This window comes from Gouania willdenowi, chromosome 11, assembly GCF_900634775.1.
Source record: "Gouania willdenowi chromosome 11, fGouWil2.1, whole genome shotgun sequence".
Classification (NCBI taxonomy): domain Eukaryota; kingdom Metazoa; phylum Chordata; class Actinopteri; order Blenniiformes; family Gobiesocidae; genus Gouania; species Gouania willdenowi.
This window is the reverse complement of record NC_041054.1, coordinates 346,352-363,494: the sequence shown is the minus strand read 5'-3', so window position 1 is coordinate 363,494 and position 17,143 is coordinate 346,352. Positions and strand designations below refer to the sequence as shown.

At 32.6% G+C, this 17,143-nt stretch overlaps 1 protein-coding gene across 1 annotated transcript; it reads left to right on the top strand.

The window, feature by feature from the left end:
• Positions 1 to 478: 478 nt before the first annotated feature.
• Positions 479 to 12,275, top strand: LOC114471810 (G1/S-specific cyclin-E2-like). Its single transcript, XM_028460742.1, has 12 exons — positions 479 to 550; positions 1,761 to 1,786; positions 1,878 to 1,938; positions 4,330 to 4,380; positions 4,459 to 4,577; positions 7,054 to 7,189; positions 7,256 to 7,402; positions 9,283 to 9,378; positions 9,454 to 9,588; positions 10,690 to 10,801; positions 10,891 to 11,048; positions 11,505 to 12,275. Exons 2-12 carry the CDS (start codon positions 1,773 to 1,775, stop codon positions 11,580 to 11,582), a joined length of 1,107 nt encoding a protein of 368 aa, XP_028316543.1. The 5' UTR covers positions 479 to 550; positions 1,761 to 1,772; the 3' UTR covers positions 11,583 to 12,275.
• Positions 12,276 to 17,143: the final 4,868 nt, after the last annotated feature.

Genomic DNA, 17,143 nt, shown 5'->3' with positions numbered 1-17,143 from the left:
TAACATTTATATTCAACTTTTACATTTAGATTCATTTTTCATGTGTACACGTTTTTAACAATGATATAGAACATGAATATATATATATATATATATATATATATATATATATATATATATATATATATATATATATATATATAGTGCAGTGCGTCAATGCGTAATTAAATAAAGTTTTTGAAAGAAGTTGTTTACATCTTAACCCGGAACCACGTGCTCGTGTCTTTACTTAACGCCCCGCCCACATCTGCTCAAGCAAACGAAGCTTTTAATTCTTTTCGAAAAGTTAATTTTATAAATGCGGAGATTCAATCATTGTTTTATTGATATAAATAAAGACAAAAGGGTCAGTTTTTGTAAACATTATCAGAGATTTTGAACGTTTAGTTTGTACTGTTAACTGTTAATAAAGTTGCAAGAGGGAAAAAAAGAGGGAAACCTAATCACATAAAGTCTCGCGTGTATTTATGCGCATGCGCAGTGCGTTGGTGGTGGACGCTGTTTGGCGCGAAGTAAATCCTTGTTTTATGCATTTTGTGGAGCGGAGACGGTAAGAAACAACACGGAAAAGAACCTTTAAGTGTGTCTTTTTATTTAGATCTACTGCTGTCATGTTTCTACAAACTGACGTTTAATCACACAATGGAGAAATATCGTCGTTTGTTGATCGTCACTCTCGGTGTTTTTGTTTCATTTTAATATCAGTCTTTTAAAAGCTGTAAATACAGCGAAAGTTGACAAACGTTAAAGTGTTTAACACTAAAAGTGGAGGTGAACAAGTGGGACATTAGGAGAGACATGCTAACTGTTTGTATAACTCTATAAAACAAGTCTGTTTTGATTTCTGTAAGCGGTGTTTCGGTGTAATTGGTTACCGTGTTAACCGATGACTCAGTCTGGGTTCTTTATCTTTGTTACCGGAATTCTCTCCAGAAAAAGACCGACTTTTTTCATGATTATGCCTCATTTTTTATATGAAACACAAACTGTAAAAATAAAACAAATTGAGTCACTGAAATAAATGGTTCACCAGTTAAATGGGACACAAAGTGACTCATTACACTGGTTGGTTCCAGTTGTAAAAAGTTTTGGAATTGAGGCGTTTATTAAAGTAATTACATAATATTTATTGTTTGATAAACCTTTATCAGGAGAAAAACTTTCCTAAGAGGCAGAAACGGGGAGATTTTTAACTTGACACAAAATGACTCCATTTAAAACCTACAGAATTACAGAAAAATAAACATAATGGCAACAGAAATACACAAGACAACTAAAGTAATCAGAATTACTCCAAAAATACATAAAATGACTAAAAAAAAAAACAGGATAAAATTCAAAACAGCAAAACTACACAACATGAAAACAGAAATACACAGAATACCAATGAATTACTCAAAAGGACCCATTTTTATGTATTTATTTTTTAACACAAAATGACTTTAAACGCACAAATCCAAAAACAAAAGTAGACTCAAAGACCCCTAAAATTCACAAAACAACAAAAACGCACAAACTCTTTGTTCTTTCCTGTGTTAATGCTTAAATTACCGTTACTTTTAAAGAGGAAAATAGTTAATAATGTTACTCTTGTATCAGATAATCATATTGTTTTTGTAGCCCCTGCTGTGATCAAAGTTGCCTTTTTTCAGACTAGGTTTTTTACCTTCACAATCTATATTAGTTTTATTAAACATCTCTGCTGCCAGGTGTTCAATACTTTTTTCACAGGTTCTTCTCTATTGTTTCTTTGTTCACAGATAAACGTCACCATGACCAAACGGAGGTAAGACAGCTGCTGCTCTCTCGCTAACACTGATCATCTTTAGGTGTGTGTGTGTGTGTGTGTGTGTGTGTGTGTGTGTGTGTGTTTACAGGAAACGAGGGAACAACAAAAATCCAGGAACCAACATCGAGCAGAACGGCAAAGTGAGAAAGGTCAGCGCTGAGAAATATTTCCAGATTCTAATTCGATGATATAGAAAATGACAATATCTGCTATTATGATAATGTACGTTTATTTCAGAAATACACAAAAGGACAACAAATACACCAAATGATTCGAACTCGAGTTATTCAGAAAAAAACATAAATACAGAAAAAAGCAAGAAATTACTCCAAAATATATTGAGTTTTCTATTTTGTCGATTTTAAAATTATACTCCAGGTCCCCACGATCATGAAATTCTTGGAAAAGTTATGGAATTTAAAAAAAAAAAAAAGGAGGAGCAATGTGGTTTTCATCCTGGCCGTGGAACTGTGGACCAGCTCTACACCCTCAGCAGGGTCCTTGAGGGGTCATGGGAATTTGCCCAACCAGTCCACATGTGTTTTGCTATTATTCGCTATTATTATTGAACGTTAAACACGTTCCTTAACACTGACACCTTGGGTTGTACATGGTTTAATAAATGTGTCTGCAAATTGAAATAGTTATTTTATAATCTTATAATGAAACATGGTAGCACTAAGTTAGTTGTTGTTTAATGTTATATTTAATAGCTGATGTATCTTTACTTTAATAAATATTACAAAAATGGTTGTCAAAGGCAGTTGTTGCACGTACGATGCTATATGTTAGATACATTAGTACACAGTACACAATATTATGGAAAAGTTTTGAAAAATCGTTGTGAAAAAAGTGTGGTAACCCTGTATATTATTGTATATTAAAATATAAGTTTTAGGTTAGACTTTGAGTTAAAATAATAGAGATTTATATCGTACATTGACATTTTGAGACAAAATATCAAGATGAGTTTCAGTCCATATTAGGGCTGAACGATTAATTGCATTTGCGATATTATCGCTATTGCTTATGATTTTCTAATCACAAAGGCTGCATTTTTTTTTTTTTTTTTTTCTGTTAAGTTCAGAGTGTTTAAAAAGTGCAGTTTATGTGTTTCATGAAACGTGAAGTTAGTTAGATATGCCACAGATTTGTTTGCTTTATTGTTGTAATCTGTGCTTTAAAATTTATAATTATTTAAAGTTTAAATAAATCTGAAACGGTTTATTATGAAACAGATTGATTTATTGCTTGTTTTCATTGAAAAATACACTAAAAAATAATTACATATTAAATCGCAATTAGATTATTTTCTAAAATCGTTCAGCACTAGTCCATATTGCCCAGCTCTGATTCACGAGCACATTTTCTTAAAGCTGATATTTGAAGTTTCTGAGAAACGTCTCGATGTCCCGCCCTCAACAGCTTCACTTCCTCCCCTGCCCTTTTCAATCTACCAGAAGCCACGCCTCCACTTTTTGCAGAACAGAACATAAGGTCGCGTCGGGTCACATTGTTATGTCTATGGGTCAGTTTAGACCCATAGACATATTTACATGTTTGCTGTTGAGACGCGCGGCCTTGTTTCTGTGTATAGTTCCTTATTTACTTTGACAGTTTCAATAACAGGAAGTAGAATCCCATTGGCTGGATGGAGGTGAGGAAACTAATGCTGACTAATTCTAAATAACTGTGTTTTCATTTAAATACTGTTCAGCAGGTGTAATTATTAATTAAAAATTAAAAAGTGTTTTACTTTGATTTGAGGAATGTTAACAAAGCACTTTTATGTTATTTAAGGACCTTCATTTTCTGTTTGAAAATGTCCTCAATTTCGTTTTAGATTAATCTGTTTCCATTTCACAGTCGTCGTTTAGATCAGAGGTTCTCAACCATGTGGTCGCTTGATGCCCTTAACTAAGAAAACTCAGAATATTTTTTGAACATTTGAGCCTGTTTTTCTTTATTTTTACCATTTTACTGCAACTTTACCAAGCATGTCATATTTCAACCTGTTCATCAATTTTTCTTGCCATATTTTTGCTCCTTTTGATATATTTTTGCTAAATTACTGCCATTTCTGACACTTTTTCATCAAATTTCAATGTCATTTCTGCACAACTTCTCAACTTTTAAGACATTTTCAGCACTTATAAACCCTTTTCATCCACTTTTCCAACTAATATTAACTGCTTTTCACCATAATTTAGGCTTATTTTTGTCAATTTAACCACATTCATGATTTGTCATGTCCATTATTTGCCAGTTTAAACTAATTGTTCCTCCTTTTTAAAGTATTACCCAAACTCCCCTTTCCACCATTTCTGCCCAATATGGACACTTTGAAGACTTTTCTTTTAACTTTTTTTGGTCTGTTTTGTTTTTTTCCCCTAAAATTTGCAACTTTTAACAATTTCTGTGGTTTTTAAAATCCCATTTCACCATCTTCACCTGAATGAGCACCAGCAGTGGACCATAGTAAAATATTAGTTAGTTTTTTGTCTTATCTTTGTGTTGTTGATGTTTTTTATTTAATGCAGCAGAGCAACAGAAAAGCGAGCCAGGCTTTGTCAAAGCTTCAGTGTGAGAAGGTAAACAAACGTCACCATCAGTCTGGTCTTTTTTCTTACTCTCCACTCCTACAGTCGGTGTTATTTCTGTGTTTACAGAGTCAGCTGATGCTGGAGGCTGTAGTGATGACTCAGCACTGTAACACTGAGGAAACGCCCACGCAGACGCTCGTCCATCAAACACACGGCTTCCCCAGACCCTCCCTACTGGTTCCCAGGTCAGATTTAAACCATCATAACCAGCTGTGAACATGATTCACACCACGGGAACATCTTATAATGTACTTCTAAAGCTGGTTTTACACTCAGATAAAAACTATTGATTGTGTTTAGCAGCAGTTTTTAGCCACACAATAAGATTTAAATAAATATGTGTCATATATCTTTTTATTAGGATCAATAATTAATGTAAAACTAACCAATCACTGCCTTTGAGTGAAAAATGTTGTGATGGGATGGTATTTAAAATTAAAAAAAAAAACATCAAATCATTGCATTTAGGGGCGTAAATCGCTGATTCATTGATTATTAAATGATATTGGTTCATTTAGAACGATTTATCTGAAATCAGTTTTGTAACATTTTAGCCAAAATAAAAATATAACCAATGTGAGTGTGAAATAAATCCCTGATTATTGGATAAAACAGGTGAGCTGTCATAGGTTCCTGTTGTTTCTCATCAGGGAATCATTTATAAATTAATGACAGACATAAATAAACAACATTTAATGGCAAAAATATTCACATTTTATTTGAATAAAGTCCAACCAACACTTCATCTTAAATGAACAGGATGTGAACTTTTCTCCTCTCATTTTCAATAATCAATATATTTTCAGTAAACAATATATATATTAGGTTTATCAGACTCTTCTGCTTGGTTTTATACATAAAAAATAATACAATATTATTATAAATCATGAGCAGTGGTTAAACTTGATACGTCACAATATTCTCATCAGAACTTTCCCACACAATGAGCATTAATACGTGTGTGTAATGGTGTCAGTAAATATGGATGAAAGCTATTAAAAGATAAATTAATTATATCATTAAAGATAATGTAAAAGTTTGTCCTGATGGTGGCGCAAGAGAACAGGTCAAGTTTTATTGTAAAGGAATTATTTATGGATTCAACAAATAAACAAAAATACATCTGGGGTCAAATTGACCCCAAGGGTAAAGTGTGTCTAATCTGAGGTTTAAAAAGCAGCTGCGTCTTAGATTTTAAACAGGATTATGAATGAAAATGGACGTAATATTTCATGTAACGTTTGATTGCGTTTTCATTTTTGGAACGTAAATTCCATGCGTTTCGTCTGTTTTTGTCTCACATCAACCAGGGTTGGGGTCAATTATGATTGTAATTAATAACCAATTACATTCATGACGTAGTTATAATTGTAACTGAAAAAATGTGTTTCTGTTGTAATCATAACTGAGTTCAGATAATTGACTTTGTAACTACAATTGGCATTACAATTTAATGGTTTAATGTCTGACACATACATAGTTACTAATTATTAAAATATGTTTCATTTAAACTTTTCCTGCTACTTGTCACTTTTTTAGGATTATTTTACCATTTAAAAAAATTATAAATCTAGTGATAGTGACAGAAAAACGGCTCAGACGTTCACACCAAGAATATTAATACCTACAGTATATTTTCATAGATCAGTAACTTACCTAGGTAACCAAGAGATGAAAAACTAATTATACTGTATATATATATAAATATAATATTTATTAGTGTATTTTACAGCTGATTTAAGACATGGTTCAAAACTGACCCGATATCATTAGAGATGCTAACAGAATGCTAACACAAGAGGAAGATTAACTTTTATTAGGTTATTAATTTCAGATCAGTAATTGTGATGAATTGTAATTGACTTTCAGGGCAAAAATAATAATTGTAATTGGAAAAAATGTTGTCGTAATTAATGGTGAGTATTGGCAAGGATGTTTCAATATGATACGTGGGTCACGATACGATATATTGCGATATTCTACCCAGTTAATATCAAAATTAAACGTAGAGATGAAAAATCAAGTTGCTGCATATGTTCATCAGAAGATATTGATCATTCAGACAAATTGAGTCCAAACTATTTGCATCAAAACATCCTATTTATTTATTATTATTTGTGTTTTTGCACATTTTCACTGAAAATAATGTTAAACACTGACATCATTAAAAAATAAAGTGCAACAAGTTTCTTTTCACTGAAACTACTGTGTAGAAGTCTCAAAGTAACCATGACAACATAATGACGGCTTTGTAACAACTGTAAGTGAGAAGATTAAGAATAAATCACCCTGAGTTACTGATAATATACAAAAATAAGAATAAATAATTAATCTTATTGTATCAGTTTAAACACTGATCTGAACAGATTATATTAAAATAAAATATCTGTGTATACATAAATATTACAGGTATTACACACTGCCATCATAAAATAAAAAGTGCATCAAATAACCATAGCAACACATTGAAAACATTATAATCACTGAAATATTGCACAAATACACAAAAATATTGATTAAATACATTTAACTAAAATCTAAAAAAAAAATTTCACGCCCCTCATCGTAATTGAACATGGATAATTGAAGACGTAATTGTAATTAAAAATGTAATTGCCCCTGACATTAACACAGCTGATTCTGGCCTCTGATTGGTCACAGGTGGAAAGAACCAGATGAAGTTCGTCTCCAGATGTTGGCTCATGATTTGAGCTTCAAACACAGCTCCAACTTCCAGAAGAAACATCCCAACGTCCTTCCACGGATGAGGTCCATCCTCCTGGACTGGATGATGGAGGTCAGTGGTGGAGATGGAGCTGGTGCATGATGGGAGAGTTGTAGAGTCACTGAGTGTTTGTTCCAGGTGTGTGAGGCGTACACCCTCCACAGACACACCTTCTACCTGGCTCAGGATTACTTGGATCGTTTCATGATGACACACAGCGACGTCGGTAAAGGAACGCTGCAGCTCGTTGGAATCACGTGTTTGTTCATCGCAGCAAAGATGGAGGTGAGGAAAATAATGCTGACTAATTCTACATTACTACTCTGTTTTCATTTAAATACTTTAAAGCAGGTAAATCAGTATTTTACTTTGATTTGAGGATTGTTAACGAAGCACTTTTCTGGTAAATTATCTTCTACGTTATTTAAGGACCTTCATTTTGTGTTTGAAGATTTCCTCAATTCTGTTTTAGATTAATCTGTTTCCATTTCAACGTCGTCGTTTAGATCAGAGGTTCTCAATCTTGGGGTCACCAGATACCCTTAACTAAGAAAACTCAGAATATTTTTTGACCAATTTGAGCCTGTTTTTATTTATTTTTACACTTTTTTCTGCAACTACACCAAATTTGTCATATTTTAACCTGTTTTCATCACTTTTTCTTGCCATACTTTTGCTCCTTTTAATGTATTTTTGCTAAATTACTCCCATTTCGACACTTTCATCAAATTTCAATGTCTTTTCTGCTCAACTTTTAAGACATGTTCAACACTTTTTCTTTTTGTCTGTTTTTTGTTATTTTTCTCAAATTTGCAACTTTTAACCAATTTCTGTGGTTTTTAAAATCCCATTTTTGGTCACTTTGAACCATTTTATTAGTGATTAAAACCAGGATTTCCATCTTTAAGATGACTATAATAATAATAATAAACGTTCCTGGATAACAGTGGATATTATTCAGATGAATAAATAAATGTGGTTATCACAGATTCATAGAACAATGGACCATCATTTTACTGACTTTATGGATGGACCCCAAAAATCTCTCCTTTATTCCCCCTTATAGATGGTCCTGTCTCCACATGACTGTTCTTCAATGTTCATGTCTGTGTTCAACCACCTTCAGCTACAGTGGGGGTCCCCGCTCTCTGAGACCTTTATTTTGGAGGGTCCCCGCTCTCTGGAACCTTTATTTTGGAGGGTCCCCGCTCTCTGGGACCTTTATTTTGGGGGTGGTGGTCTAAAAAAGGTTGAGAACCAGTGGTTTAGAGGACTTTACTGTATAATAAACTACCTGTAATCATAACAAACATGTTTAATTGGGATAAATAAAACATCATGTTGTGTTTTGTGGACTGAGGCCGGTGAGTCTGACAGGTTTTGCTGAGTCGTGAGTCCGTTAAACCTGATAATGACAGAGGTTTTCCTGATACCTGAGGATGTCCTAAAATATAGACGTAAATGTTTGATTCTATCACGTAGGGCTGGGCGATATGGCCTTTTATAAATACCGCGATATTTTTAGGCCATGTCACGATACACGATATATATCTCGATATTTTGCATTACCCTTGAATTAACACTTTGATGCACAAAATCACACCAGTATGATGATTCTATATGTCTACATTAAAACATTCTTGATCATACTGCATTAATATATGCCAATTTTAAACTTTCATGCAAAAAAGGGGATATCACAACTAAGTCAAAGTTGACATAACTGTATTTATTAAACAGTGAGTGGCTCAAACATAAAATTGTCAACAGAAAGTGCACGTTCTGTGCAAAATTGTCACAGAGACATTTCAAAACACAAAATTAAAGTGCACTTTTTGTACATAATGCCACTACAATATTTTAAAACAAATAGTGCCCTTTTGTGCATGTTGTCATTAAGATGACATTTCAAAACAACACTAAATTTAAGTGCACCTTTTGTGCATAATGCCACTAAGATATTTAAAAAAAAATAAATAAATAAATAAATTAAAAAAAAAAAAAGTCCGCGAGTTTAACGGTATGGTCATTTTCAACACCGCACAGACTACAAGCTGCGATATATCGAGTATATTCGATATATCGCCCAGCTCTACTATCACGTCATAAAGTCTGATCGACCAATAATAAATGAATCTATGAACTGCTGATGTTTGTTTTTGTAGGAAACTCGTTCTCCAAAGCTGAGTCAGATGGTCTACGTCACCGCTGACACTTACACTAAGAAGGACGTGATTCAGATGGAGCTGATTATTCTGAAGGTGAAGATCTCACTTTATCTCCTCCAGTGGAAGCTTTGCTTTGTCCAACACTAACTCTGTTTGTTTGTTGTGCAGCATCTGCGCTGGCAGCTCAGTCCAGAGACTCCTCTGTCGTGGGTCGACTTCTTCCTTCAGATCGTCACCAGGAATCCTGAATGTGACCTGTATGAGAGACAGTTCTCAGTGGACCTCTACCTGCAGATTACACGTGTGAGTTTTATTTTCATTTATGTGTCTTTATTGTTCAATCAAAAAAAATCACTGTAATCAAAGAAAAACATTTGTTTAAATGCAAATATTTGGATCTCAACTTTTTTTGCATTGAACACTTATTTTTTATAAAATTGTTTTGTTTTTGTTTTTTTAAGTTTTTTTATTATTGAATAATAAAGACAATTATACCTTTTATATAAATACAAAAAGGTTACTTCAATTAAAAAAATGTTTTCAATCAAAGAAAAAAAGTTTTCAAATACAATTTTTTGGATCTTTGTTTTGTTTTTGCATTTGATAACTTTATTTTTGATTGAAAATATTTTTTTTTTATTGAATAATATATAGATGTAGATTTCTGTTTTTATTCAGTCAAACATTTAAATAAAAAATCACTTCAATCAAAATTAAATATTTTCAGGGAAAAGGTGTTCGAATGCAATTATTTGGGTCTCAAATATTTTTTTTTTGCATTTAAACACTTTTCTTTGAAATTTTTTTTATTAAAAAACTTTTTTCCAATGATGAGGTGTTTTTAAGTAAACTTTTTTTATTGAATACATTTTATTTATTTGATTGAAGTCATCTTTTTTGTATTTGGGCCATTTTATTGGAGTTATATATGTGTCTTTATTATTGAATAAAGAAAAACATTTTCAACCAAAGAAAAAACGTGTCCAAATGCATTTGAACACTATTTTAAATTTTTTTTATTCAAGTGATTTTTTTTTTTTTTTAATTTTTTGATTGAAAAGTTTTTTTAATTGGCACGGCAGGCTCTGTAGTGCAGTCGTGTCTCGGCCTCTTCAACTCTTCCTCTTCTTCTTGACTACATATGCCCATCACGTTAATCTCTCATCCAAAGCTGCAGTGCTGCCACCTACAGGGCACCAGTTTGTCACTACACCACAGTACAAGTCCCATATTCATGGGAGAGCTCACCACAGTGTCTCTTAGCAACCCTCGTTGAAAAACACAATAGACGTACATATACGTCAATGGCACAAATCTTCCTCCATACATTTAGTCCTGTGGGGAGAGAATGATGTTTGCTAGGAATTGTTTAGGCACAGCTGATGTGACTGTGTGCGTGTTCAGCTTTTAGATTTGTGCACGCTCAGCATCAACGCCATGGACTACCGATATGAAGTGTTAGCAGCTTCTGTCCTGTCCTACTTCATCCCTCAGGAGATCATTGAGCTGGTCACAGGTGAGACTATAAACCACTTAGATGAACCGTATTAGCCTGTTTCAGTGCACGTGTGTGTTTCAGTGTGTGTGTGTGTCCTCTTTGTGCAGACTTGCCCAAACCCCTCCTCCAGCCGTGCATTAACTGGATGGCTCCGTTTGCACAGGCGTCGTTTCGCTTCGGCAAAGAAATGCTTAAAGACTTTGGAGGAAAGACGATGTTGGACAAACACACGATTCAGACGCATTCTCAGTATCTACACATGATGGTCTGTTTTATTATTTATTTATTTATTTATGCCTTACCTGTTTATGCCTTAAACTTCTGACTTGCCTCAGTTTTTTGGAGTTTTATCCCCTACGACAGTTTTGAGGCGTTTGAAAAATTTTTGCCCTTTTTTATGCCTTATTATAGACTTACCTTTGTTTTTTGGCTTTTTTTTTTATGTCTAACTACAGTTTTGAGGTATTTTTTAAAAAAAATCTCAAATATTTGCTTTACTTCTATTTTTTTGTGTTTTAATTTTTTATAAGATTACAGTATGTTTATTAACTTGTTTATTTTTCATCTGGTGTTCATAATAAACCTATACAATGTCAATCTACAGCATTTCTTGTATAATCTTTAACACCTTTTTCCCACTGGGTTTTTGTCCATTGAAACATGTGACTGTGTTGCCCCCTAGTGGTGAATCAGAGAATAACGTGTGTTTCTCTCTCTCCAGGATAAAGCCAGTGAGATCATGGTGCTGTGCCAGTTTCCCACTCCTCCCAGTAGCACAGAGAAGATGAGTCTGATCTGAGAACCTTCACATTTCTTTTTAAACCACTATTATTTTTAAATATCTGTCAGTGCTGAGAGTTTAAGCTTAGTTTGATTCAGGTAAACCAGGTCATTTCTAAGAAATGAGGGAATGTGCAATAATTCTTTTAAAAGTCAACGTTTTTTTAATATAAAAGTTTAATCAGGTGAAGTTAGATTTTCTGCTGCTGTTGCACAAACAACCAAATGTTTACAGTTTGTACTCAGGGTTTTTTTTTAATTTTATTTACAATGATGTCATTCAAATGTATTTATTCCCTGCTACAAAATAAAATGTCCACTTCCTCCCTGATGAGTCTGATGAGAACGTTCTTGACAAAACAAAATGAGTGAGACAAACTTCTAAAACCTACACCCATAGACGAGTTTCTGATGTTTATACAGAAGGTAAATGTACCATGTACTGTATTTATACCCCTGGAAACTAACAATGTACCATGTGTCTGAGTTTTGGATGGAGATGATCTGTGGTGTACTTCCTTTTGTTTTTGTTGTTTGTTATTGGTACTTGTATCTTTATATATGACTTTATAGGGGATTTATATATGTTATCATTATACAGTGGACATGTATAGTATACATGTAATTGTATGAGTCTTAAAGACTAAATACATTACTGTCCATCGCTAACATTTTATTATTTTGTTTTATTTTCTGGTTTAACCTCTTGTTTGCTTGCTGTGTTATTTTTACTATTATTTTTTTAATGTATTACTATATTATGTTGCTTCTTTGTTTTTATTTGTATTTTACCTGAAGTTTACAGATTCAAAGATGGCTACGTAGTAGAGAAACTATATTTTCTTACTGTACTGTGTTGGTTGAAATAAATACAAACTAAATTTAAAAAAAAAAATGTTAGTTTACTGCTACGATAATGTTGATGCTAACAAATAATGCTAATATTAAACTGATGTTAATGCTTTCTAATGCAATGATAACGTGGGTGGGACATAGAGTTAAATGCCTAAGTGTTTTTGTTCCAGTTTATTCTTGTGATATTAATTAATTAATATTCACAATTAGACATTTAATTTTAACCAGATTCAAATATCAAAGTCAATGTTTTTGTACTAATTTAGTTAAACGGCAACAATTGTCCGCCTTTAATGGGTTTTATAAATATTTTTTTAACTTTTTACGAGCAATCGGAACAATTTTGGTTTTTTCAGAAAGAAAAAATAATACAAACTACAGTTTACACACATTTTTCTATAAATATTTTTAAAACAGCAGTCATTGCTGGACAGTTGTAAACACAATTATATTACACTTCTAATAAAAGAACCAATAATGTAATTTAGTAAGTAACAGAAAAGTGAGCACATATGTACTAAGTCACTACATTATTTGATTTTTTTAATGCATTTTAACCTTTATTAACTCAAATAAATGCAGTTGGACAGAATATTAAAGTGTCACATCATTAAACCACTGCTATCATTGCTAAACTGTATTTCTCACTGGTGTAACTTTATTTATAAATCATCCTCATTTTCCCACCTAAACTTTGTGTTTGAAAGATTAAATTTAAAATGTGACTTCAAAATAAAATGTTTCCTGTAAATTGTGTATAAATGTATGATAGTAATAGAAAGTGGAACCTGTTCTATTCCTGCAGAGCTTAAAACAGAGGTAAGGCTATAGTAAAGCATAAAATTTGGCGAAAAATTTCAAATGCCAAAAAGCAAAGGTAAGGCTATAGTAAGGCATGAATTTTGGCGAAAAAAATTCAAACGCCAAAAAACGGAGGTAAGGCATAAAATGTGACGAAAAATATTCAAATGTCAAAAAATGGAAAAAAGGCTGTAGTAAGGCATGAAAATAGGCAAAAAAATTAAAACTCCTAAAAAACAGAAGTAAGGCATAAATTTGGCGAAAAAAATATAAATGCCAAAAAACAAAGGTACGGCTATAGAAAGGCATAAAATTTGGCGAAAAAAAATTAAAAGGCCAAAAAACGGAGGTAAGGCTATAGTAAGGCATAAAATGTGATGAAAAATTTTCAAATGTTAAAAAATGGAAAAAAAGGCTGTAGTAAGGCATGAAAATTTGGTGAAAAAAATTGAAACGACTCAAAACGGAAATAAGGCTATAGTAAGGCATAAATTTTGGCGGAAAAATTAAAACGCCAAAAAACGGAGGTAAGGCTATAGTAAGGCATAAAATTTGACGAAAAAAATTAAAACATGAAATTTAAGACATGAAATTTGGCGAAAAAAATTAAAACGCCAAAAAAAGGAAGTAAGGCTATAGTAAGGCATAAAATTTGGCAAAAAATTTCAAATGCCAAAAAACGGAGGTAAGGCTATAGTAAGACATGAAATTTGGCGAAAAAAATTCAAACCCCAAAAAAACGGAGGAAAGGCTATAGTAAGGCATAAAATTTGGTGAAAAAAATTGAAACGACTCAAAACGGAAATAAGGCTACAGTAAGGCATAATTTTTGGCGGAAAAATTAAAACGCCAAAAAAAGTAGGTAAGGCTATAGTAAGGCATAAAATGTGACGGAAAATATTCAAATGTCAAAAAATGGAAAAAAGGCTGTAGTAAGGCATGAAAATAGGCAAAAAAATTAAAACTCCTAAAAAACAGAAGTAAGGCTTTAGTAAGACATAAACTTTTGCGAAAAAAATTCAAATGTCAAAAAATGGAAAAAAGGCTGTAGTAAGGCATGAAAATAGGCAAAAAAATTAAAACTCCTAAAAAACAGAAGTAAGGCTTTAGTAAGACATAAACTTTTGCGAAAAAAATTCAAATGTCAAAAAATGAAGAAAAGGCTATAGAAAGGCATAAAGTTTTGCGGAAAAAATTGAAACGACTCAAAACGGAAATAAGGCTATAGTAAGGCATAATTTTTGGCAAAAAAATTAAAACGCCAAAAAACGGAGGTAAGGCTATAGTAAGGCATAAAATGTGACGGAAAATATTCAAATGTCAAAAAATGGAAAAAAGGCTGTAGTAAGGCATGAAAATAGGCAAAAAAATTAAAACTCCTAAAAAACAGAAGTAAGGCTTTAGTAAGACATAAACTTTTGCGAAAAAAATTCAAATGTCAAAAAATGGAAAAAAGGCTGTAGTAAGGCATGAAAATAGGCAAAAAAATTAAAACTCCTAAAAAACAGAAGTAAGGCTTTAGTAAGACATAAACTTTTGCGAAAAAAATTCAAATGTCAAAAAATGAAGAAAAGGCTATAGAAAGGCATAAAGTTTTGCGGAAAAAATTGAAACGACTCAAAACGGAAATAAGGCTATAGTAAGGCATAATTTTTGGCAAAAAAATTAAAACGCCAAAAAACGGAGGTAAGGCTATAGTAAGACATAAAATTTGGCGAAAAAAATAAAAACGCCAAAAAACGGAGGTAAGGCTATAGTAAGGCATAAAATTTGGTGAATTAAATTAAAACGCCAAAAAACGGAGGCAAGGCTATAGTAAGGCATAAATTGTGACGGAAAATATTCAAATGTCAAAAAATGGAAAAAAGGCTCAAGTAAGGCATGAAAATAGGCAAAAAAATTAAAACTCCTAAAAAACAGAAGTAAGGCTTTAGTAAGGCATAAATTTGGCGAAAAATTTCAAATGCCAAAAAACCGAGGTAAGGCTATAGTAAGGCATAAAATTTGGCAGAAAATATTCAAACGCCAAAAAATGGAGAAAAGGCTATAGTAAGGCATATAATTTGGCGAAAAATTTTTTTTTTATGCCTTACTATAGCCTAACCTTTGTTTTTTGCATTTTAAATTTTTTTAGCAAAATTTCATGCCTTTCTACAGCCTTATCTCTGTTTTGAGGCATTTAATTTTTTTTCGCCTTACTATAGCCTTACCTCCGTTTTTTTTTGCCAATTTTGTGCCTTACCTCCATTTCTTGGAGTTTTATTTTTTTTTCGCCAAATGCCATGCCTTACTATAGCCTTAATTCCATTTTTTGGCGAATTAATTTTTTTCGCTATATTTTATGCCTTTTTATAGCCATACCTCCGTTTTTTGGCATTTAAATTTTTTTCACAAAATGTTATGCCTTATTATAGCATGACCTCTGTTTCTTGGCGTTTAAAATTTTTTTCCTGAACTTATCGGCTTTTTATAGCCTTACTGCCGTTTTTAGAAGTTTGAATTGTTTCGCCATTTTTTTTGCCTTACTATAGCCTTACTTCCGTTTTGAGTCGTTTGAATTTTTTCGCTTTTTTTATGCATTACTATAGCCTTACCGTTGTTTTTTGGCGTTTTAATTTTTTCCGCCAAATTTTATGTCTTACTATAGCCTTACTGCCGTTTTTTGCATTTTAGTTTTTCTGCCAAAATGTATGCCTTACTATAGCCTTATTTCCGTTTTGAGTCGTTTCAAATTTTTTCGCCTGTTTTTATGCCTTACAATAGCCTTACCTCCATTTTTTGGTGAATTAATTCACCTCCTACTTACTTCCGTTTGTAGGAGTTTGAATTTTTTCGCCTATTTTAATGCCTTACAACAGCCTTTTTTCCATTTTTTGACATTTGAATATTTTTTGTCACATTTTATGCCTTACCATAGCCTTACCTCCGTTTTTTGGCATTTAAATTTTTTTTGCCAAATTGTATGTCTTACTGTAGCCTTTTCTCCGTTTTTTGGCGTTTTAATTTTTTTCGCCAATATTCATGCCTTACTATAGCCTTACCTCCATTTTTTGGCGTTTTAATTTTTTCCGCCAAATTTTATGTCTTACTATAGCCTTACCTTTGTTTTTTGCATTTTAATTTTTTTGCCAAAATGTATGCCTTGCTATAGCCTTATTTCCGTTTTGAGACGTTTCAAATTTTTTCGCCTATTTTTATGCTTTACAATAGCCTTACCTCCATTTTTTGGTGAATTAATTTTTTTCGCCAAATTTTATGCCTTACTTCCATTTTTTGGCGTTTTTAATTTTTCCGCCAAAAGTCATGCCTTACTATAGCCTTATTTCCGTTTTGAGTCGTTTCAACTTTTTTCGCCTGTTTTTATGCCTTTCCTCCGTTTTTTGATGAATTGATTATTTTCGCCAAATTTTATGCCTTACTATAGCCTTACCTTTGTTTTTTGGCATTTGAAATTTTTTTGCAAAATTGTATGCCTTACTATAGCCTTGCCTCCGTTTTCAGGCGTTTGAATTTTTTTTTCGCTAAAATTCTTGCTTCACTATAGCCTTACTTCCATTTTGAGATGTTTGAAATTTTTTCGCCAAATTTTATGTTTTACTATAGCCTTTTCTCCGTTTTTTGGCGTTTGAATTTTTTTCGCCAATATTTATGCCTTACCTCAGCTTTGAATTGTTTTAAATATTTTTGCCCGTTTTTATGCCTCACTTGTGTCCATTTAAACATGTGACTGTGTTGCTCCCTAGTGGTGAATCAGAGAATAACATGTTTCTATCTCTCCAGGACAAAGCCAGTGAGATCATGGTGCTGTGCCAGTTTCCCACTCCTCCCAGTAGCACAGAGAAGATGAGTCTGATCTGAGAACCTTCAGATTTCTTTTTAAACCACTATTATTTTTAAATATCTGTCAGTGCTGAGAGTTTAAGC

Coding starts and splice junctions, on each gene's coding strand:
- LOC114471810 (XM_028460742.1), top strand. Junction 1,939..4,329: donor AGAACGGCAAAGTGAGAAAG/GTCAGCGCTGAG, acceptor TATTTAATGCAG/CAGAGCAACAGAAAAGCGAG. Junction 10,802..10,890: donor GATCATTGAGCTGGTCACAG/GTGAGACTATAA, acceptor CTCTTTGTGCAG/ACTTGCCCAAACCCCTCCTC.